At 43.4% G+C, this 25,248-nt stretch overlaps 1 protein-coding gene across 3 annotated transcripts in view; it reads left to right on the plus strand.

Moving 5' to 3' along the window:
• plxna2 (plexin A2) overlaps positions 1–22,790 on the plus strand; it is a 154,872-nt gene extending 132,082 nt beyond the window's left edge. Inside the window, exons 23-32 of one of the 3 annotated variants that reach the window (XM_028992514.1) lie at positions 6,704–6,770; positions 7,529–7,675; positions 8,584–8,743; positions 9,330–9,433; positions 14,391–14,490; positions 16,430–16,620; positions 16,973–17,142; positions 17,209–17,421; positions 17,638–17,828; positions 20,298–22,790. In XM_028992514.1, the coding sequence (XP_028848347.1) occupies positions 6,704–6,770; positions 7,529–7,675; positions 8,584–8,743; positions 9,330–9,433; positions 14,391–14,490; positions 16,430–16,620; positions 16,973–17,142; positions 17,209–17,421; positions 17,638–17,828; positions 20,298–20,323 (1,369 nt within the window). In that variant the 3' untranslated portion in view covers positions 20,324–22,790. Of the gene's footprint in view, positions 1–6,703; positions 6,771–7,528; positions 7,676–8,583; positions 8,744–9,329; positions 9,434–14,390; positions 14,491–16,429; positions 16,621–16,972; positions 17,143–17,208; positions 17,422–17,637; positions 19,501–20,297 lie in introns of those variants that run through there. The other 2 variants (XM_028992513.1, XM_028992511.1) reach the window with 2 other exon arrangements.
• Positions 22,791–25,248: the final 2,458 nt, after the last annotated feature.

Below are 25,248 nucleotides of genomic sequence, written 5' to 3' on the forward strand. Positions count from 1 at the left end.
TAATAACATTGCTCATTATGACAGCTAATAATACATGTGCACTTACAATAATCAGCCTCATAACTTCTGTTGCCAAAGCCACAACACAAATGCAAAAGCAGCATTTTTGCATCCGTGTTGACCCTTCTGGGATCAACCAGATCTACAAAAACAAAAAGCATCTAACAGCTAACTAACAGATAAAACACAAAACCCCCCTGTTACTCATGAACTGAGTACATGAAAAATGTACAAAATGTATTTGTCCATTGGTGTTCTGGGAAGCTACGCCGACACACACTTGTGAAGCAGGGCCCAGCGTGCATGCGCACTCTGAAAGCCACCATGCTGCTGCCCAATCGGTTCTTATGAACTTTGACCGACTGAAAAGCTTTATGGCAGACAACACATTTCCACATGCACATATAAAAGACATTTATACATGATAATATCTGCAAAATGTTGCATCTGAAATACATTATTGGTTATCACACAAGGTCAAAAATGTTTGATTCTTTTCATAGAATTCCTAATGGAAATTTTCTTAATTTTCATATAACTTTAATGGCAATATCATGTACATATACTGTGTGTACATATATACACACACACACACACACACACACACTGCCCAGATCTGACTGTGCCGTAAAGTTGTGTATGAAAGTAACTGATACTGTTGTTAATGTTTATTGGCATACAGAAGAAGAGTAAATAATTTTTTTATGGTTTGGGCACAAGCTCAAATGTATCTCACACAAATCTGGCAGAGCTGCTCTTGTTCATAATATACCTTGTGATATTTTGACAAACATCACAAACATACATGATATTATTGACCATTTCTTTAAATAGCTTTTGGTGCAGTTACGTTCACTCCTGCTTTGGGTGGCATTAATCCCAACATTTCCCTGTTTGGATAGTAGAGTCTACACACCATGTCTGAAGCCCATTATTCAGGAATGCTTCTATATTTCTTCATTATGAAGGAGACATGCCTCACTGTCCAAACCTGTACAGCCGCCTCCCTGTCTCATGTTTCAGGGGACAGCAGACTGGCGGTTTTTAAAATGGAGTGTCTTCATGGCCTCTAGGCTCTTGTTCCCTTTTCCTTTCTTTCTTTTATAATGAGATTTGGATGGAGCTGTTAGTGGAAGAAATGTTTCATTGTTTGGCTGCAATGACATTAAGGGAAAATAGGAGGGAGACACCCCCTTCATTCTTATTGCACTATTGGATAATGAAACCCTAATGTTCATTAACAAAACTCAAATTAAAAGAGGGATAGTAGGGAATAGGGTGAGAAAAAAAGATCAACCAGACTAGTGGTGGCCAAAAAAAAACTACTACACACCCCAACCAAGACCAGCCATCCGCCTTGGCCGTGTGGAAAGTCATGACAAGCAGTGTCCTAGAGTTTGGTGTGTCTAGTTTTATCTGCGTATTACCTTAGGCATGTCCTCACATGTACAAGATCTTATTTACTTACTGCTCACTGGTTAAAATGGCTAAAACATATAGATGTTTAAAAAAACGAAAGCTAAATACCTTTGTTGGTGCTATACCAACACAGCATGTAAAATGTACTTCAGTTTTACATTCATGAGAAGTTAATAATTACATTATTTTTAATATCATTTGACATACCCTGTTAACTGACAGAAAGACTCACTGTTCAGTGGAACTAACATTGTGTTAAATTATATAGATTTAATGCATGATGCAAGGGCACTGTAAAATAAATTCTTACCATTTCTCATTACTCATACTCATTTCAAGTACATCTGCATGTTACATAATTATTATCAACACTTAACACCTGGTGTTGCAAAACCCATTTTCTGGCTTAGCACTACTGATCTAATGATGTAATTTCCACACACATGAAGCCATGGTATGGGTATGGATCAACTGATCATCATCCTGGCGGATTATCGGTGTGCTGATATTAGGCATTTTATTGACTGTCTGTATGAGCTAAGAGAAGACTGTTGTGCATCTGATGTTTTCCCACAATAAAACATGAGTTATTCTCTGTGGTTAGTCGGGGTCTTCTGCCTCTCTTACCTCCATTCCAACATACCTGTCACGTCTTCGGGCTTACGGGAGAAGGAAGCGCAGAGGTCTGACATGCTGGGAAGGGTTTTATTATTATTAAATAACCAACAAATACAAATAAACAATGGCGCGGTGGCCAAAACGGGAAATAAAAGGGAATAAACGTAAACAAACCCGCAGGCATGTGGCGATTGCCAGAACTGAAAATACTAACACACGGTTACAATGTCAATGTACACGAAAATGCCGGAGACCTAGAAGGGGCAGAAACATCCGGCATTTATGGGGCGTCAGGATTGGAGTCAGGTGTGGAGCCCAGCTGCAGGCAATCCTGACAATACCACTGACGAGTCTCGTCCAAAGAAAGGAACTCCCTTAAGGGCTGGGGACTGTTTAAAAAAATGTGACTGTAGCAAACTGTAAGCAAATCAGAGCTTTTTTTCTTTAATGACTGAAAATGTGATCAGCAATGATACCTGGAATGGCCATGCTAAAAAGCGTTATGTAATGGTGACAGATAACTTTGCAGCTTCCACAGTTTGACACAGTTCCACATTTGAGCTTGTACAGTGCTGATTTTACTGTACATTATAATATTTACCCTACTCATCACAACATTCTCCAATAACGTCACTTACTGATAAGTGAATATTACATTTACATTTACAGCATTTATCAGACGCCCTTATCCAGAGCGACTTACAATCAGTAGTTACAGGGACAGTCTCCCTGGAGCAATTTAGGGTTAAGTGTCTTGCTCAGGGACACAATGGTAGTAAGTGGGATTCGAACCCGGGTCTTCTGGTTCATAGGCGAGTGTGTTACCCACTAGGCTACTACCACCCTATTTTTTACCAAACCAAATGTTTATTCTAAATGTATATTGGTTCCCAAAATCTGTTATTACCCCATTAACTAGCGATAATCAATATCAACATCGGCCCTGAACATTTCTATTATTTTTTATTCAATATACTCAATACCCAGCATTACGTTTTAGCAACCTCCTCCTTGAACCGTCACCTTATCGTGGTGGAGGAGTTTGAGAGCCCTTATGATCATATGTTGCCTGGGGCACCTGGTGCCCCTGGTAGGGTCTCCCATGACAAATTGGTCTTAGGTAAAGGGTGAGACAAAGAATGGTTCAGAAGACAAAGAGCCAGTGTACCCAGCCTGGAGGGTTAACAGGGTCCCACCCTGGAGCCAGGCCCGTGAGCAAGCGCCTGGTGGCCGGGCTTTCGCCCATGGCACCCGGCTGGGCCCTGCCCAAATCGGATACGTGGGCTCATCCAACTGTGGACCCACCACCCGCAGGAGGAACATGAAGGGTCTAGTGCAATGTGGATTGGGTGGCAGACCCGATTCCCGATTTTCCGATTCCTGGACAAGGAAACTGGCTATTGGGACATCACCTCTCTGGAGGGGAAGGAGCTGGTGAAGAGGTTGAGTGGCACTGGCTAGATATAGTCAGACTCACCTTGACACATAGTGCTGGCTCTGGAACCCAAGTCCTTGAGAGAGGTTGTTCACTCCACTTTGCTGGAGCTCCGGGTGAGAGGTGGAGGGATGGGCTTGGCTTTTTGTTGGCCCCAAGACTCTCAGCCTGTTTGTTGGGGTTTACCCTGGGGGACGAGAGGGTAGTTTCCCTGCGCCTTCAGGTCGGGGAATGGGTCCTGACTGTTGTTTGCGCTAATGTGCCAATAACAGCTCAGAGTACTCACCCTTTTTGGAGTCCATGAAGTCTGACTGGGGACTCCATTGTCCTGCTGGGGGACTTCAACACTCACATTGCTGAACCAGAAGACCCAGGTTCAAAGCCTGCTTACTACCATTGTGTCCCAGAGCAAGACACTTAACCCTAAGTTGCTCCAGGGGGAATGTCCTTGTCACTACTGATTGTAAGTCGCTCTGGATAAGGGCGTCTGATAAATGCTCTAAATGTAAATGAGAACGTGGGCAAGGACAGCATGACCTGGAGGGGCATGATTAGGAGGAACGGCCCGCCAGATCTGAACTCGAGTGGTGTTTCGTTATTGGACTTCTGTGCAAGTCCCAGTTTGGTCATAACGAACACAATGTTCGAACATAAGGATCCCCATCGCTACACTTGGTACGAGTGTCATATCATCTGACCTGCGACCATATGTTTTGGACTCTCAGGAGAGAGGAGAGGAGTAGATCTGTCAACTGATCACCAACTGGTGGTGAGTTGGGTCAGATGGCAGGGGAAGATGGACACCAGAGGTTAGGGGAGCTGTCAGGCTGAATAAGGATGCCTACATGGCATGGCTGGTCTGTGGTGCTCCAGAAGCAGCAGACAGGTACCGGATGGCCAAGTAGGGTGGAGCAGTGGCAGTCAGCAAGGAGGAGTTCGCTGAGGCCATGGAGAAAGACTACCAATCGGTTTCAAAGAGGTTCTGGCAAACCATCCGACGCTCCAGGAGAGGAAGGCAGCAACTCACTCACACTGTTTACAGTGGGGATGGGGAGCTGCTGATGTCGACTGGGGCTATAGTCGGGCGGTGGAAGGACTACTTTGAGGGGTTCCTCAACCAGAGCTGGGGTACCTGGGTGTGGACTGTCCAATCTCAGGGGCAGAAGTTGCTGAAGTAGTCAAACAGATACACAGCGGCAGAGCCCAGGGAGTGGATGAGATCCATCCTGGGTATCTCATGGCTATGGATGTAGTAGGGCTGTCGTGGTTGACATGTCTCTGCAACATTGCGTGGACATTGGGGGCAGTTCGGGTGGCGTGGTGGTCCCCGTTTTAAGAAGGGGGACCAAAGGGTGTGATCCTATACTATCGGGGGAACTGTGGACCAGCTCTTTACCCTTGTGATAGAGGGGGAATGGGAGTTTGCCCAACCAATCCACATATGTTTTGTGGATTTGGAGAAGGCTTATGACCGTGTCCCCAGGGGCACCCTATCGGGGGCGCTCCAGGAGTATGGGGTGGATGGCCTTTTGTTAAGGGCATTCAGTCCCTGTACCAGAGGAGCGTGAGTTTTGTAAGGATGCCTCCAGGACGCCTCCCTGGGGAAGTGTTTCTGGCATGTGTTTCAGGCCCCCGGGTCGACCCAGGACACGCTCCAGTCTGGTCTGGGAATGCCTTGGGGTCCTGCCGGAGGAGCTGGTAGAGGTGGCTCGGGAGAGGGCTGGGATTCCCTACTTGGGATGCTGCTCTCTGCGACCCGGACCTGGATAAATGGAGGAAGACCATGACAAGGATTTAGCAACTTTCTACATTTATCACTTTTTTTGCTCCATTACACTCAAGTATTAATTGTGAGGTTTTAAAATACATCTGCATGAATCACAAACCCCGCATTTTGTTAAGGGAGCTGATTGCATCTACAGACATTACTCAAATACACATCTCCTGCTTTATGTGTGAGTGTGTTTCAGAGGTTTCTCTGCCCAAAGTAACGCTGCTGGAGGTCTCAGTGTAGACGCTTCTGGTCTCACCACAGCTTTTGCACTCAAAGAGTGTGTGTTTGTGTGGGTTTTTTATCTCACAGACAGACTCAGCTCAACTGAAATGTTTGTTTTGGGTGAAAGACAGTAAAGTGAGTGAATGTCGGGGTTATTTGGTGGAACGAGGGATTCTCTCTCCCTTGCTTTTCTCCCCCGGGTGATGAAGGGGAGGTATTGGTATTCCACAGCCATGTTTGCTTGCTCTCTGGAGCAGGAGAGTAACCCTTTCATGTATTTTTTATGCTCATTATTCACTCCTGTCTGGCTTCTTTATGTTTTTTTCTCTCCACTTTTGTTTTTTCTCTTTTGTACTCTGTGTTTTTTCTTCAGCAACCTCTTCTTCTGGTTGAGTTTTTATTATTGGGGCTAGAAAGGCAAATTGATTTCAGGCACTCCAGCTATGTCAAGATTCCCTTCTCTCCCTTCCTAAAATAAAAAAGAAGAAACAAGATTACAGAAGGATAGAGAGAGAGAGATGTGCTGGTATGAACCAGACCACAAAGTGAAAGGATCAAACCCCACTTACTTCCATTGTGTCCCTGAGCAAGACCCTTAACCGGAGTGTCTCCAGGAGGACTGTCTCTATAACTGGAAACTGCTAGGTCTTGCATTTTCATCGACAGTTTGATGCTAATGATGACCACAGTGACCAATCACACACCTGCATCCCTCTTAGGGCAGTGGTGGCCTAGCGGAGGGCAGTGGTGGGCTATCTGTAGGGCAGTGGTGGCCAAGCGGTTAAGTAAGGCCCCGTAATCAGAAGGTTGCTGGTTCGAATCCCGATCCGCCAAGGTGCCACTGAGGTGGCACTGAGCAAAGCACAGTTCCCACACACTGCTCCCCGGGCGTCTGTCATGGCTGCCCACTGCTCCCTGAGGGTGATGGGTTAAATGCAGAGGACAAATTTCACTGTGTGCACCGTGTGCTGTGCTGCTGTGTATCACAAGTGACAATTTCACTTTTTCACTTTAAACTTACTTCTCTCAAGCACCAATTTGATTCTTTTATTTTCTCCATGTTTAATAGACGTTTAGCCCTATTGTGATTTCTGCTATCATGTAAGAGTATGAAGTCTGGGATGAATGTGTTGAATTTGGTACAAACAGCACAGTTCTGTCTGGAAGTTTCCGGTTGTCTGCATGTGGATGGATTGTGCCTGTACATCATTCACACAGTCCTCCTCTTCACCCAGAACCGAGTCTGTGGCGGAGAAGATGCTGACCAACTGGTTTGCCTTCCTGCTCCACAAGTTTTTGAAGGTAAGCAGACTGGGCCTTCAGGGGGAACAGGGTCTTCAGGGGAATTTCTGATTGCATGCTTCTGATTCTTGCATGCAAGAATGAGCTGGTCGTTTCTGCAAAATCTTATCCAGAATTATTATATACATTTTTACCCCAAACTATATACAAATTTAGTCCAAAATTCAGTTTTGTGTTATGTTGTTTTGGCTGAATTACTAATGTAATGTGATCGACACAGACGGATCACCTCACCTCATCAGCTCTGTTTTTACATTTTCAGTGAACTGAAATATTGAATATTGCAATATGTACAGTATCACACTATATCATTGTATCATGACATATTGTATCCTGAGATCCTTTCCAGTACACACCTACTTTATGAGAACCAGTGGTGATCCTACAGGTGAAACACTGGTGCCGGGCATTAATGTAATGGCTATTCAGTCAGGTCCTGCTCTCAATCATGCTTTCAGTGAGAAGTGGGGGACATGTGGCCCTGTCATCTGTCCCTGTCTGCACCCACCAGACCCTCATACATCACTGCCTGACAGGGGTTTCTTATCCAGAGGGAACAGACAGCACTGTTACCGAGCGCAACTGCAAGCGAGCTCAGATCCTTATCTACATGTGTCTTACACTTGGACTGCTCTTAAAGTCCTGATCCTCCTGGAGGCTGTCAGACCCACAGTCTCAAACCACTCTCTTGTGTGTGTGTGTGTGTGTGTGTGTGTGTGTGTGTGTGTGTGTGTGTGTGTGTGTATGTGTGTGAGCAGGAGTGTGCTGGTGAGCCTCTCTTCATGCTCTACTGTGCCATAAAGCAGCAGATGGAGAAAGGTCCCATAGATGCCATCACCGGTGAGGCACGGTACTCTCTCAGTGAGGACAAACTCATCCGCCAGCAGATAGAGTACAAGACGCTGGTTAGTACCATTCTCACACACACACACACACACACACACCGAACCCAAACCGCCAAGGTGCCACTGAGGTCACCGTCCCCACACACTGCACTCCAGGCACCTTTCGTATCTGCACACTACTCACTAAGGGTTATGGGTTAAATGCATATTTAGCTGTGACAAACTTTCACTTTCAAACGCATTTATACACAAGTGGTAGTGGGTGGTAGTAGCCTAGTGGGTAACACACTTGCCTATGAACCAGAAGACCCGGGTTCGAATCCCACTAACCACCACTGTGTCCCTGAGCAAGACACTTAACCCTAAATTGCTCCAGGGAGACTGTCCCTGTAATACTGATTGTAAGTCGCTCTGGATAAGGGCGTCTGATAAATGCTGTAAATGTAAAATGTAAAACAAGTCAATACATTATCAAAGCTCACAAGGTTCTTTTGCACCATTAAATATATAGAGACTTTTTTTGTCTCCAAGGCTTCTAGCATAATGCCTTTTTTATTTAGAGGTGAATGTGTATCCTTCTGACCAGTGACAGGAAGACAGCTGGTCTCCTAAAAACCTCTCTGGGTTTGGTATCTCAATTCAGGCACTGAAACAATTCAGTCAGATCTTTCAGTCTTTAAGGTGTGTCTAATGAGGCAGTGGGCCTTAGTGTTGTTTCAACAACAACTGAACCGCTGCGAACAGAGCAGTGAGGGAATTACCACTCATACACACAAGGATGACACTGCTCTGATTGTTCTGGTTGGGAATCTGGCTCATTAATGCACTAATACCCCACTGGAGTTGGAAATTGCTGTCCTGCCGAAGGTGTGAAATTAGATCATCAATGGAGGTTATAAAGTAAATCAAATAACAACAAGAAAATAACTTCACCCTGCTTCATCTTCTGTTCGCCTGGTTCCACACAGATCCTGAACTGTGTGAACCCCGACAATGAGAACAGCCCTGAAATCCCGGTGAAGGTGCTGAACTGCGACACCATCACCCAGGTGAAAGAGAAAACCCTGGATGCTGTCTACAAGAACATGCCCTACTCACAGAGACCCCGAGCTGTAGACATGGACCTGGGTACGACACACATACATCCTCCATTTCCAGCATTCAGAACTGTTTAAAATGACCCTAAATGTAGTATGTGGTAATGTAGTGTGTGTAGGTAGATGTATTCTGATGGAAGGAAGGGGAGGTTGGCGCTGTCTGCATGTAATAAAGTCCAGCCAGCAGAGGAGAAAATCTGTGATCACTGCCTGTGTGAACACGTCCATTTCCTCATAATCATTATCATTTCATTATAGGTTGACAGGGCCTCAGCTCCCTCTCTTCATCTTTTGTCCCTCTCCATTTATTCCCCAACCCTTAAAAAAGTAAGAAAAAAAGCTGAGCTCGCCCCTCAGTCGGTTTGAAAATGATGCGTTGCCTCTCTGACACAAGGGCCAATTACAGGCTGAAAGGGTGAGAAAGGAGCGAGAGAGAGAGAGAGAGAGAGAGAGAGAGAGACAGGGATAGCTGTTTAATTAAAATTCCCATCAGTCCAGATTGTCTATCGGCCACAGTGAGCACAGCTGCACAACACAAATCTGTTGATGCTGCTTTCTTTTTCTAATGTTCTTGCAGTACTGCCTTCATATTGAATCTTTATTATCATTGGCTGCAGAGTGGCGTCAGGGCCGAATGGCTCGTGTTGTCTTACAAGATGAGGACATCACCACCAAGATTGAGAATGACTGGAAGAGGCTCAACACCCTCATGCATTACCAGGTAGGACCAACACAATTGTTCACATGACCCTGTCCTACCTGTCTACCTCCAGGAGAAAATGATGATGGTGATGATGACAATTAGCACCTTCATCCTCACAGGGATGTAAAATAGTCTCTCTCAGGTAGCTCTCGTACCCACATACTCAGTTGCTCCTTTCATTCAGCATGAACTGAGGGTTTCATTAGAAATTCAGTTGCATTAGGTTTCATGGTCATTACCAGAAGTAAACTCATTAATTACTAATGTGTTTTCCATTAGTAGCAATTTTCTAGTCTGGACTTTGTTTATTATTGTTGTTTCTGCTTAATTTTTTCATTTCACTTCTCTCTTTTGCTGTTGAGTAATAGCACAAAAATAGCTTTTGTGCTCCTGTACAACGTGCTCATCGCTCACGTTTTATGCAGCAGTTGCTTCATCTGAGATGGGGGCACTGGCCTCCCAACTACTCACCAATGCCATCTGGGCATGATGCTTCTGTACAGAGGCGGGGGAGAGGTCATATGCCTGTAATCTGTCATTAGGGATGTATCTCATGCTTTCAACAATGCTTCATAGTCTCACTTCGCTCTGTAAATCTGGGAAATACAGCAAAAAGAGGTTCTCGTGGTTTGAAAAACATCTGCCAGAGGGTGAAGACTATTTTCTCACATGTCCATTTACAGATTCTGAATGTCAGACCTAAATGATGTTTAAATATTTCTGCAGACTGAGTCGTCTGTCATGTAGCAGCCATTCAAAAACACAAATATGAAGAGGTTAACAGAGAGATTCATAACTAGCTACATTAAGCATGACTGTTTTTATAAATAAGCATAATAATTGTTATTGTATGTTATTATATAGTATATTATTGTCAAATATATGCAGATGTTCCGGTCATGTTCCAACAATAACAATATCTGGTCAGGATTTTTCTTTAACTTTATGTAATTTTAATTGAACAAAACAAGGACATTTCTTAATGACCTTGAACTTTTGAATGGCATTGTAAATTTCTCCACCAATTAGAGAACCCAGTTACACAATTACAAGATTGTCTATTTAACATGTCCTCTTCTACTTAATGGAAGGGGAGCAAGACAAAAAAATAAACTTGACCTAAACCAACTGCAGCAAACCCAGATCAGAGCACCGCTCACAGCTCTGTTCCCTGATAGGCATGTGGTTTCTGGGATTAGAGATGGTGCTCTGGGAAATGGCTCAGGTCCACCATTATCTTCCTGGAACCAGTACAAATCAGCCCCCAGGGGAAAAAGGCAACTGCATTCAATCATCCAGCATTTCATAGAGCAGACCAGCTCCTCACAAAGAGAGAAGGTGAGAGGATGAAAAGAGGGAAGAAAGAGGTGGAGTTAACTAATAGGGCTTTCAACTGCCTTGTTTCTGAATCTTTCTGGAACTTTCTGATGAAGTAATAAAGGACATGGAACAAGAGAGGGTTGAAGGGAAGGAAGGGAGGGAGGGAAGGATGAAGGAAGATGTTACATGGAAAAAAATGTGTTGGCAGCCCAAAGATTGGGAGGCAGCCAAGCAGAAGTGTGGCTTCTTAAGAGCTTCGCTTTCAAGTGTCTTCCAGTCTCCTGCAGAGGGTCAACCAGGGCCACAACCCCATCTAATGGTGTAGCAGGGATTAGTGTGAGCTGGAGAATCACCAATGCAAATCAGCTAAACGTTTGTCCTCTGTATAATTTCATAGAACACCATGAACTAATACTGACTGTTATCATCCCAACCAGCCACTAATCCATATCTTATTATTAAAAAAAGGTTTTTTCTTGTGATTATTAGCTTTTACAATTACACTAGTGGCCGATTGAAATCCATTTGATGCATGAAGGAAAAAAAACATCTGAGATGATTTAGAACAACACCATTGACTATTCATATACCAACAACTTCTGTTATTCATTTCCCAGTATTCATGGCCCTTAAACAGTCTGGCTTCAAAGCTGCACATTCCACTGAAACTGCATAACTAGCTGAGGAGCTTGTCTTATGACTACACTCTCAAACTTAAAATTTCAGATTCAACATCTTATCTTCAGGATTGAACATACCAGGTGACATGGTGAGGATCCCTGTTTGCCCCGCCATGATTGGAATTCCCCAAGCCTCCGTCCTTGGATGCCTCCTCTTTTCCTTAAACATTAGATCCCTTGGAGATGTCAGAGCCTCACATTCTCTTACCATCGCTAAAAAGGCAACAACAACAACAACAACATTTATTTCTCATATAGCCCAAAATCACATACAGTATGTCTCAATGGGCTTTGACAGGCCCTACAGTTGACACCCCCCACACTTGACCCTTCTGCACACAAGGAAAAACTCCACACAAAAAAAACTCTAGGAGAGAGAAAAAAGAAAGGAAGAAACCTTGGGAAGGAGTGATAGGGAGGGACCCCCTTCCAGGGTAGAGTGAGCCTGCAAATGGTGTCAGTGCAGGGTTGGGGATGATATAATAATAAGTCCTACAGTTGTAGGGTTGGAGAAGTCCAGGATGTAGTCAGTGTCATGGTCTAGATTAGTGTCCATAATGATGTTGCTGGTCCATTTGAAGATCCCTATAGCTGTAGTTGTAACGGTGGTGGTGGCTGTGGTGACCCTCTGGTTTGTTTCATGGTATGTCCTTGTTTAGTAGTTGTCAGGAACCAGGAAACAAACAGAAGCAGCGGCAGACGGTTGCACTGTACGACCGATACTGAAATATGTGGTAATAGTGGTATATTGGTGCTACAGTGGCCCGGTACCCTAACTAGGACAGCCAAACTAGGGTGAATTTAACTTTGTCTGTGTCTAACAGGGGGACTCTATGATAAACTTGACTTTATAATTGACACTGTGTCAAAATGAAGTGAAATGAGGGTCTAGGACTTTACCAAAAAGCCAGAGAAAACAGATAGGTTTTGAGATTGGATTTAAACAGAGACTGTGTCTGAGTCCCGGACACTGACAGGCAAGCTGTTCCACAACTGCGGAGCTCTATAGGAGAAGGATCTGCTCCCAGCTGTGACCTTCTGCACCTTTGGTACCAGTAGTGACCCCGCACCCATTGATCGAAGGGGGCGTGGCGGTTCGTAAAGAACCAAAAGTTCACACAGGTACTGTGGGGCGAGACCATTTAGAGCTTTATAGGTTAAAAGTAGGATTTTGTAGTCAATCCTAAATTTGATGGGTAACCAGTGCAGTGATTGTAAGACTGGGGTGATGTGGTCAAATTTCCTGGTTCTAGTTAGAACTCTGGCTGCAACATTCTGTACTAGCTGGAGTTTACTCATGCACCTACTAGAGCATCCAGACAATAATGCATTGCAGTAATCTAACCTTGATGTAATAAATGCATGGACCAACTTTTCTGCATCATGCATTGAAATGATATTTCTTATTTTCGCAATATTTCTAAGGTGAAAGAATGCTATCCTATTTCTGTATAATCTGTACATTTTCATATTATAGTATACTAGAAAGAAAAAAGAAAACCATCCCAACATTTCCCCTTGTTTATGCTCATTTAAACAAATTTCATCAAACAACATTTCAAAATAATTTTCCTCAAATATTCATAAAAACAAAACATTCATCATCCAGTCGTTGCTATTTGGGTTTTCAACAGGAGTTTGCTTCATCTGTGAATAAGAGTAGTTCTGCAAGGTCCGTATCGCAATCTTAACGTTTATTGCCAGTATGAGGTTTTTCCTGCAAACATCTGCAATTTCTTGGTTACAGCAGTTTCAGTCAATTGAACTTTCAGGCTTTGGATAATGTGGTTTATGTATGTGTAATAAAGCATTGTTGAGTGTAATTAATTAATCCAGTTCATAACTTTTATTTATTGTCACAAAAATTTGAATCCCACCAAATGTGATTTCTTGCTATAGCCCTTGATAATCCTCAGTAAGCCCCCTCCCTTTTTCTTATTAAATATTCATATTTTAAATTTTTAATTAAATTTACTCACTAAATTACGAGTGGAAAATCCGCCGTCACCCTCTGAGCGCTCCTGAAGGGGACATGCCTCCCTAAATTCCAAAATCTCCAGCAGATGACAGTGACAGTCCCCTCCAGGAATGTCTCAAAAGTGATATTGGAGGCCCACAAATGAATTTGTGTCCATTCTAATTAATGTGAGGAGTCTGGTGAGTTTATTAATAATAGAAAGCGTTTAATCTTGTACAATATGGAACAACCCCATGGTGAAAGAATTGTGGATTTTGCTCAGAGACTACTTCTAGAAAAGCTCTTTTATCAGAAGATGAAATTATATAATAAGATATGGATTTTTGTTGTGACCAATGAGATACAACACATCAGTACAACACAACACCGCAGACACTCTGGCTTCAAGGTCATCAAGGTCATCTTCGTTACTTTCAAAACAACTATCATCATATGAATGGCCTTTAGAAAAGGAATTTACATATGAGAAAAAAGGGGAAAAAGAAAAAGGGGAAAAGCTTGAGCTGACTGCAAAAGTTTCAGACTTTCTGCAATGAAAATAGGTGATAGTAGCCTAGTGGGTAACATACTTGCCTATGAACCAGAAGACCCAGGTTCAAATCCCACTTACTACCATTGTGTCCCTGAGCACACTTAACCCTAAATTGCTCCAGGGGGACTGTCCCTGTAACTACTGATCGTAAGTCACTCTGGATAAGGGCGTCTGATAAATGCTGTAAATGTAAAATGAAAATCTTTGCACTTTAATAAGTCTTGTTATGATATGTAACTTGCCAGATTGTCTTTTTTGAACAGCAGCTGTTGATTTATGCCTAGCTATACAGGTATGAAGATGAAAGTGAAATTGAAATGATGCAAAGTTGCACAGCTAGCCAGTGTCACTATTGTCTCCAGATATGTGACACAGGATTGGAGCAGAAGGCGATATGTAGACTGTAGAGACGTGTCGGGAAGAGGCCCTGTTGAATGACGCTGCTTTCTTTCTTCCTTCCTGCAGGTGTCTGATCGCAGTGTGGTGGCGCTGGTTCCAAAGCAGACCTCCTCCTACAACATTCCTCCATCTGCCAGCATCACACGCACATCCATCAGCAGATATGGTAAGGGTCTGTGTGTGTGTGTGTGTGTGGTTCATACACTCTGGTAAAAGGGATCAAAGGAGCATGAGTGCTGACAGGATTGATGAGGAAAGCTTCTTCAGATAAAAAAAAGTCCTCTACATGCATTAACCTGTTCTCTGAAGGCGAGTCACCAACCTCCCATCTGCTGCACTCCCGACTTCCAAGTCACAGAGCTGTGGGTGTCTCCTTCTCCCCCTCCCCTCTCTCTGATTGCTAATTATTCAGTGCTGGCGCTACTTCACACCAGCAATTTGCCAGTTCCACCAAGACGCTTGTGTTGTCACCTACAGACAGGGCCAAATCAAGACCCCAAACATGTGCCACAATTTAGGCAGTGACAATGATGGAAATGCTTGCCAATTCTGGAGAGGTCAGAACATACATAGAACAAACATGTTCACTTGTCAGCTGCTTCCTCCCAAACAGGAGAAATTCTCAATCCATCATCAGTTATAGAAGAAGGTACTGGTCGCATGGGCTGACCACCCCAGCAGCGCGTTACAGTTGTAAAGGCTTTAAAGCTCCAGACAAAACTTCAATCTCAGCAGAGGCATAAAATAATAATAAGAAGAGCATCTCACCATTTTCTCACTGTTCACAACCTCTTCGCTGTAACTGTCCATGCTGCAGTCACAGAAGGTCACATCAGACACAGCTGTGTTTTTTCAACACCCAGCACTATGCAAGCATCCCTGTCACACTGGTACACACACATACACACATATCAGCAGTTCCATTTTACACATACTGTATATAAAAATAAATGATGTAGCATGTAGTTTCTCATCCTTCTAATCGTACCCAGCCTCCGTCAGCAAAATCACAACGTGTACATTTATTCCCACAATGCCGCACTGACAGAAAGAAATGTAGTTTACAGCATCAGATGTAGACAGTATCCAGGGGCGAGCCTGTGTGCGTGTGTGCGTGTGTGTGTGTGTGTGTGTGTGTGTGTGTGTGTGTGTGTGTATATATATATATATATATATATATATATATATATGTATATTCCTCTCATCTTTGCTCTCTTTCCCTCTGCTAATCTCTCACCTCCCTGGGGTCAACTCTGCACAACACAGATCTCCTCAAAAAATTCCACTTTGGGCTTAATGTCGCGAAGGCCACTTGCTACCTTTGTTATCTAACCTTGCCTGTGAAGAGGGTGTCCAAATTAGTCAGGGGACCAGCCAGAAGGAAAAAATAAGTCATTGGGATGAGCGAGTATTTTAGTATTTGTAGTAATTTAAAGTAGTCGTCTTTTAAAAAGTAATGACGGTAGTGACTGTGGTGGCCTGATCTGAGTATCCTGAGTTCGACTTTGTTCACATTTACATTTACAGCATTTATCAGACGCCCTCATCCAGAGCAACTTACAATACGTAGTTACAGGGACAGTCCCCCCCTGGAGCAATTGTGACCCTGGAGTTCAAGACACAATGGTAGTAAGTGGGATTTGAACCTGGGTCTTCTGGTGAACAAAGTCATAACTCTCACCTCACTGATGTATTTGAAAACATGATGTGAAGTACTGTAGAAAAATGTATGGGATGCAACATGATGCATAGATAATCAAGGCACTGATAACTGTAATCGGATCGATATGTGAGAGACGTGAAGGCCTCTAGCTCTCAATGCATCAGGAACCTTTAGACGTGTTGGTTTGGCATCTTTTCATGTCATGTTGAGAGTGGTTAATAGAGCGGGCAGGTACTGCAGCTCCATACAAGATGTGAGAGGCAGACGGATCCATGGGATTTATTGAAATGTTGCTTCATGAGAGAGCTGCAGATGTTCAGCATGCAGGTGGACAACTCCACCCTGTCACTTCACCTGTGATAAAAATAGACAGTATAATTACAGTATAGTATAAATAGTATAATATAGTAAGTATAATTATCTGTGTGTATCTCTGTTCCAGATTCAACATTCCGGTACACAGGTAGTCCTGACAGTCTGCGCTCCCGTGCACCCATGATCACCCCTGACCTGGAGAGTGGGGTGAAAGTCTGGCACCTAGTGAAGAACCACGAGCATGGAGATCAGAAGGAGGGTGACCGTGGCAGCAAGATGGTGTCTGAGATTTACCTGACCCGCCTCCTGGCCACTAAGGTACAGGTCCACCCCACCACGCCCCACAGTGCATCAGGCCACTGTGGTCTCTGTTAACACTTTATCCATCACTGGGTGGGGCTGGGTGCCATGCTGCAGCCCGATCTTTTTAAAGATAGTCACACCGCACACTGTCAGATGTATTTTTAACATCTGTAATATTTTTAAAAAGTGGAATGAAAAATTATGTCATGTATGTTTTCCTTTTTATAGATCTAAAATGATTTCCTTTTTAGAGATCTGATTTATAGATCTGGTTCATGTTTTTTTGAGCGTATTCATCATTAATTGTTTTCTGAACTGACATAGAAGTATGTAAACTCAGCGAGCACACCCCTTTTATTTACTACAGGGTACTCTTCAGAAGTTTGTGGATGACCTGTTTGAGACACTCTTCAGCACAGTACACAGAGGCAGCGCGCTACCACTGGCCATCAAGTACATGTTTGACTTCCTGGATGAACAGGCTGATAAACATGGCATCCATGACACAGACGTCCGCCACACATGGAAAAGCAACTGGTAAATGCCCGGGTATCCACTGGTGATTGACTTCTTTTGTTAAAACATGCCTCTTTGTTTCCACAGCCTTCCTTTGCGTTTCTGGGTGAATGTCATCAAAAATCCCCAGTTTGTCTTTGACATCCACAAGAGCAGCATCACAGATGCCTGTTTGTCAGTCGTGGCCCAGACCTTCATGGACTCCTGTTCCACCTCAGAGCACCGCCTGGGCAAAGACTCACCCTCCAACAAGCTGCTCTACGCTAAAGACATACCCAACTACAAGAGCTGGGTGGAGAGGTTTGAGTTCCCATAACCTATAAAAAAAACATGTTCCAATCGTCTGCTGTGCAGTACAATCCCCAGTTAGATAATAATGTGCTTATATCACATTTTACAGCCTTGTGCTCCAGCAACCATTATAATTTTTAATAGTTTCACACATAATCTCCCATTAAACCTTTCATATAATTTTATATTCTGAGACTAGAGCTGCACCCCTATTTGTCCCTTCAGGTACTATGCAGACATCAGTCGCCTGCCGGCCATCAGTGACCAGGATATGAACGCCTATCTGGCTGAGCAGGCAAGACTCCATTCCAACGAGTTCAACATGCTGAGTGCACTCAACGAGATTTACTCCTATATCAGCAAGTACAATGAAGAGGTAATGTACCCAGCTCACGCTGGTCATCTCGCTTATTCAGGTTGGTTGTTTATTACTGTAGCCCAAAGCACTGAATCACTGAATCTGGCTTCCCTAAATGCTTGTCCTATTAAAAGACATTTAGCTAATCCATTTAAGAACAGAAGACTTGGATTAAAGATCAATGTCTAGTCACACCACAGGATGTCATGTGTCCTAATGAATGAACTTTGAATAAGAAGATGGAGGGCTTGAGTCACTGCATGGTTGATGCTGTGTACAAGAATAAAAGAGTTACTTATTAGGGGCAGTGGTGGTGGAAGCAAACTCATAATCGGAATGTTGTGGGTTCAAATCCCGAACCGCCAAGGTGCGACTGAGGTCCCCTTGATTAAGGTACCTTCCCCACACACTGCACCCTACCCTAACCCTAACCCTGGCTGCCCACTGCTCCCTAAAGCACAGGACACATTTCATTGTGTTCATCATGTGCACACAACGACAATCACTTCACTTTCACATGGCACAATTGCAAGACATAATTTTTAAATAAACACAAAACTGGCATTGGAGCCTATAAACTGAAAATAATCTGCATGGGAACAGTTAGCATACTAAGTGAGACAACACAGTGAGAGGAGCCATGTGTTTAAATAACCTTAAGTACTGGGGGCATTCAAATTAATCGTATAATCGATGTGTTGCGATGCAGGCGTGGACGGTTGTGCATCAATGCCGTGCAAAACAGAATTGATTATATAATAATAATTTTGCTTTGTGGTTTTCTGGCGGTGGTATAATTTTTTTTTTTAATGTAGTGCTGGTCGTGACTGTGGCAGCCTGATCCGAGTACAATGCCGCTCTGGGAAGGAGTTTGGCGCAGCACAGCACACCACTCGGTGACCTTGTGCACGCATGGCGGTCAAAGTTGCACAACCAATGGAATCAAAGCGCTTTAGTATTCAATCTGACACTTTGAAACACACACAAAGCAGGAATGGAGGAAATGCTGATCTTATCAGTCTCTGAGTGTCCAGAGATCTACAACATGACAGTATTGTCTTAACGGGAGTTAACTTTGGCGTGAACCTTTTTTTTAGATTTGTTCCAATAAGCAGAAAAACTGTTGCCGTTCAGTCCACGCTCACCTGACACCACCCGACATCCAAACAAAGTGTTTTTCTGACGTTTGTGGCATCAGGTGCATTCTTATCAGAGCATTCACACGGGTGAATGAGACCTTAAGACTATACTGCACTTTGGACCTTTTCACCACTATACCTGTTGGACTTTTCAAATCATCACCAACAGTGGTGTGGTCAGGCCCAGGAACACAGTCGGTGTGTTGGGGCTGGAGAGCTTGAACCGGAGAACTCCTTTCCTGTAGCGAGAGAGAAAAAGAGAGAAAAATGGGTCATCTGGCTGGTCCTAAAAGCCCCACTGTAACCAGAAGAATGAATGAAGGCAGGGCCAGGGCTTCCAGCCATTGGTTTCTCTCAAGCACACAGCAGGGAGCAATTTATACACAACATACAATCAGGACATTATTTACAGACGTGAAATGCACGTCCATGAAGCGCAATAACAACAGTGGAAGTATGGAGTGTAGACCAGTGTGTGGGTGGTAGTAGCCTAGTGGTTAACACACTCAGCTATTAACCAGTAGACCCAGGTTCAAATCCCACTTACTACCTTTGGGTCCCTGATCAAGAACCTTAACCCTACGTTGCTCTACACTGTCCCTGTATCAGAATCAGAATCAGAATCGTATTTATTGGCCAAGTAAGTGCAAGGACATACAAGGAATTTGATTCCGGTAGATGGTGTCTCTCAAGTACAATGTAGGAAAAAAACAATGACAACAACAATGTGCAAGGGTGTGGTGTTATTGTCCAAGTTGTGGATTGTTTGTGATTTATAAATAACTATATCTACTTTTATGAATAAATAGGCAAAAAACAAACTAAATCTTATATACAAGTGAACATAAAGTGCAGTGTGCGATGATGGAGGTGATTTACAGTATCAGCGGTTTAGGAGGGAGATGGCGAGGGGGAAGAAACTGTTCTTGTGTCGGCTGGTCCTGGTCTGCAGGCTTCTATAACGTCTGCCAGAGGGCAGCAGGTCAAAGAGCCTGTGTCCAGGGTGTGAGGGATCTGAGATGATTTTCCCTGCCCTTTTCCTGGATCTTGAGAGGTACAGGTCCTGGATGGAGGGCAGGGGGGCACCGGTGATCCTTTCTGCTGACCGTACAGTCCGCTGCAGTCTGATCCTGTCCTGTTTAGTGTCCTGTAACTACTGATCTACTGATTGTAAGTCACTCTGGGTAAGGGCGTCTGATAAATGCCATGAAGGTAAATGTATATCAAGTCATGTTGGATATTTGAGATGATTTTATAGATTATCTGTTTATGAGGGAAGAAGCTGTTCCTGTGTTGGTTGGTTCTTGCATTATATTAGTATTATAAAGTGTACTGACAAGTGTGTGTGTGAGTGAGACACTAATGAGTAGGTTTATCTGTCCCCACAGATCACCGCCGCGCTGGAGCAGGATGAGCAGGCAAGGAAGCAGCGTCTAGCCTATAAGGTAGAGCAGCTAATTGCTGCCATGTCCCTGGAGAGCTGAGAGACAGGAGGGGCATGGCCTCTCTACCAGCACTGCCACCCACAGAACAATCCCAGGATCCAGTGGAAGGGAAGTGCATGCAGCCATGACACTTTTTAACCAGAGCCGGAGTGATTTCTGATTCATTTCATGCCATTTCGGAAGCGTAACGCACCGTGGCCGAACTGCATGGATGGAGGTGCAGAGACTCCCAGTGGCATCACAGCTTCATTTCCTTTAGTTTCACAGTCACATGACTGGGCGCTGACCCTGTGGGACCAAGTGTGTTAGAGCGAGAGGAACATCTCCTGTCATTCTAGAGATCCCCCTCCAGATTTTATTTTTATATGCTCTGACTGCAGTGTGCCTCTGGGGTTGCCTTCTGCTTCCCTCTTCTTCTTCTGTTCCTTCCATCTTCGTGAAGCTCGTGGTGAGGACATAGGAGTGTGGCACAGGGGTCTTTTTCACCTTCCTTCTAAAAAGATCTCAACGGTGCATCCTTTTGCTGCAGGGTCGTAGGGTGCACCTCAAAACTGTTTCTAATATGGGGAACCCTGCACCAGGATCACGTCAAGGACTCTCAACTACATATCAGTGTGTAAATGTCATTTTTTTAAAACCTTTTACACGTGAATGTACAAATGTTATATTTTGTCATTTCTGTTTCCTGAGTGGAGTCAGGATGTCCTGAGACTGGACAACTTGACGGTGTTAATTGTGTGTTCTGCATGCATCGCCCCATATTTGTGACCATTGTTTTTCAGTTTGAAGTGCCAACAGATTGCTTTAGCTGCAGATTAAGTGCCAAAAGATCCCGCCGAGTGACCCACTCACACATGTCAAAATCGGTTAATGCTTTATAATGGGGGTCCGCCATTCCAACCCCACCCCCTGGTCTCTCACCAGTACAGGCAGCTTGGTACGAACTGTGGACATTGACAGCCAGCACATCTGCAGCTGTTCACCTAGCAAGACCTCTATCAGTGATGGGCATGTGCGAAAGATGGTGTCGCTTTATTTCTAATCCATGTTCCTGGGTCGACTGGACATGAGCGGAGCCTCAGGTCAGCCGGTTCCTGTATTCTCAGTCCTGTTGGTGCTTGCTTTGACCTCGGTGTTGAACGGTAGAACGTCAGGTCCTTGTTTACATTATATACTTGAATTATGAAATGTTGTAAGCCTATATAGTGATCATATTTATGGGGCGGGGTCTTACCAAAATGATTTCCTTATTTTTTTTTTTCCTCCTGTGGCCTTAGAGTAGGTTTTCTTTCAAGCTCACAGCATAATCCACAAAAGATTCTTTGTGTCACTTTGTCAGGTTCAATCCACTCACAGCAGGAAGTTGAAAGGCAGTTGAGGGCAGCGCAGTTCCGTTGCTCGGTTCTGTTGGTTAGGAGGGAGGGAGAAACCCCTTCAGCCCCTCTCTTCTACCAAAGCTTTGAAGAAGCGCTTTGATCTCAACTGCTTGTGTGCACAGCGTGATCAGGAGATTTAAAAAAAAAAAAATAAATTGCATCAAATATAGCCGAGGGGTCAGAGGTTTTGGGAAAATTGATGTGATTGACGTGGAATCGCTGTGTCCATCTGCAGTTTGACTATTCAGCGCCATTGCGTGGGTCACAGTCAAGAATAACCCCTCCTACCCGACATGGACAGACATGTATTATACTGTCATATGCATGAAAATATTAAATTAATATAGAGGGTACCTTATATCCTGCAACATTGTTAATCGACAACCAGTCATTGCACAGCATCAAAGCCTAGAGATCTGCAGAACACAGAGTCCAAAAAACGGGGGTCAGAGAAGACGAAGTAATACTTTTTATCAGTAGAAGTAGTACTTTTCCCTCTGTATTTTGCACCTTTTTTGAATGAGATTTGGTAAGAATGTTTTTTTATTTATTGTAAGCAAGTGAAAGAACCCTTGAATGCTCTTTTATTATACTGCAAAGCAGATTTATTTTTGTTGTGTTTGAGCTGTTATTAAAGATGATGGCAGTCCATTTTCATGTTCTACTTGCATCATGCTGTCAGAGGTGAGTGGCGGGAACAACATTTACAACATTCTACATTTTTGCTCCATTCCAAGGATTCAGAGATCCTTCCAACCTATAAAACGCAACAGATCATGTTATACTGACCCTTCTTTGTAGACACTGGAGTTGTGTATTATAGTAAATGAAATAATAGTGAAAATTAGTACGATTGTTGTTTTATGAAAGTGTTGTGAAAATTATAAGAAATTTAAAATATTTAAAAAAGGATGGACTTGTTTTTTTGTTTTTTTGTTTGTTATGATAATATATTATTGTGTACCTATTGTAAATATGAAGCACACCTATTTTGCAAGCCAAGGATTCACTTTGTACCATTGTTATATATAAATAAACTTTACATGGTGGATTTTCCTTATAGACGCTTAAGACTCCTAAATATTCCATATACCATAAAATGCACATATTCCATGTTGTTAAAGCTACTGAATAATAAAGAGGGTATAGAGTCTAACTAATATATCTGTTCCTAATAATGTCTCCTTCATCTCTCCTGGTCTGATGGCACTGCTGCAGCGTACAGGAATCAAATGGGAAAAAATCTCCATTCACCTTCAAGCTAATCAAATCTTAACGCATCCAACCTACTCAGCCAGAGCAATCCCACAATACAATTTAAACCCCACCATCAGGGAGCACTCGCATTTGGGCCAGACGTGTAACAAGATTAGTAGGGCTGCTAATTTCAAGGTTTCAGGGACAGTAGAGCTCCTGTGATTCTCTCTCGGGGGGGGGGGGGGGGGGGGGTGTGAAGCTTCCTATTTCCTCAGATCAGACCTAGAGGAAAGCGTCATAATATGTGATATATAAGAAAAATAATTGATTTATATATTTAACTTAAATCTCAGAGATAACACCTGGACCAGATTTAATCATTTGTGGTCTCAAATAACTATTATTTTAGGATAAACCATGAAGAGATCTGAATTAATAAGAACATGTGCATTTAAAAACCTATTTTTAATGTACCAGTCAATAATGTTCCAAGCAATATATGAACATTTTATGGAATGTGTTGTGCTAAGCTTAATCCAAAAATGTTTTGTTGCAGTAAATACATTATGAATTTTCTTAAGGTTCACTGTGTCATGGTCCAAATTCATTAAAAGTGGAGAATGTTTTGAAATGATTTATTGTGGTTAAACTCTTCAAAAGCAACAGCTATGAAATTAATTAATTGGCTGGAGATGGGTGGTCTGGTCTGTTAGATAGAGCTGTAACCCAGGCAGTTCTCTACCACAGATCTTCATCAAGCACTAGCATCAATAATTAAAGAGGCTACCAGTAATTGCTGGCCATAAATAATTCACCATTAGCTCCCTGCAGACCTCAGTGATGTCCGGTTCAAATGCAGCAGGACTGATTCACAGCTTTTTCATTAGTGGTAGGCAGTTCATGATAAACAAACTCACTCATGAATCTGTACATTTTATTCTATATAAACCTCCTACTTTTACTAAAACATTTTAAGCAACAAAAAAACAACAGTATTTGTCAATAACATTTTATAAATGCATTAACTTCATGGAATAAACTGATGGAGAGATGCTGTAAATATGTCTGAGGACACTTTAAATATGATGTTCCCAAGCAGCGTTATTCAGCATCTGAAACAGCCAAGATGGGCATCAGAGGCAGGGCTAATCACCCTCAGTGCCTAATCCTGTACTGCTGAGACCAGTTCAGATACACATGGATCTTAATACTCTGTGAGGCATGACGTCCCTTTTACTCTGGAGCGGTATTTTACAAATACAGCTGGATTTATCATTTTAAAGCCCCGAGCCTGGCCTGTAATTGCTGCTATTTGCAACAATGTTACTTTGTTAATTCTGCCATGTTGATGTCCAAATCATCACCAAAATGGAACATTTACAGTTCTTTATACCTTCGTCCAGGGCAGCGGAAGGTTTTCCCTCAGAATCCCTGCCTGACCTGTCGGCAGATGGTTTTATTCAGGAATTCTGTGCTGAATGCATTCTGTCCATTTCTGTGTGTATCCCTGCATTGTTAGCGTGTCCCCTCCAGGCACCGTGCCACCCTGACCTGTCAGTCATGGGTCAAGGATGGGTTCCCCCGGGGAGCTTGTTACAACACTAATCCCCCATCCCGCCACCACCCAGACATAATCTCACAGAAAAGAGAGCGATGAGGGAGAAAGAGGAAGAGTGGAAAAACAAGAGGGTGGGATGGAGGAGATAAGCTAACAGGGCGTGGAATTTAGTAGAAAAGTCTGAGTGGTGAAGATCAGAAGGCAATCAAGCACACACAGAAAGAGAGAGAGAGAGAAAGAGAGAGAGTAAGAAAAAAACTGAGTGAGAGGAGAGGAGAGTGAACAAGTCCGTGGAAGAAGACGGAGTCCAGGTGTCAGAAGCGTCTCCTGTGGGAATTATTAATAGCTCAGTGTCCCGCTGTGTTGGCTGCCTTCCTCGGTGTGTGTGTAAAACCCTTTTGCCATCATTAGAGTAGCACACACAGACACACACCATAGTTTGTGCACTCAACACATTTCACAGTTGATGCAGACATGACAAACAGATAGACAGACATAAAACACAAACACAAAAACACACACATAAACACACAAGTGTAGGTGGGACCCACTTTCCAGTTTTCACCCCTGCTGTTCTGCTTGTTTGAATATGCAGATGCCAATTAGCCCTGCATGCATCTAAACACATCCGCAGGCACCTAGACCCATGTGCATGTCCCCCTCTTACCAGCCAATAATGTCCCCAACCCCCCCCTCTGTCAATTCCACCCCACTGGTGCTTGATTGCAACCCTGGCCAATATGGAAGATAATCACTTCCTATT

Source organism: Denticeps clupeoides, chromosome 10, assembly GCF_900700375.1.
Source record: "Denticeps clupeoides chromosome 10, fDenClu1.1, whole genome shotgun sequence".
Taxonomy (NCBI): Eukaryota; Metazoa; Chordata; class Actinopteri; order Clupeiformes; family Denticipitidae; genus Denticeps; species Denticeps clupeoides.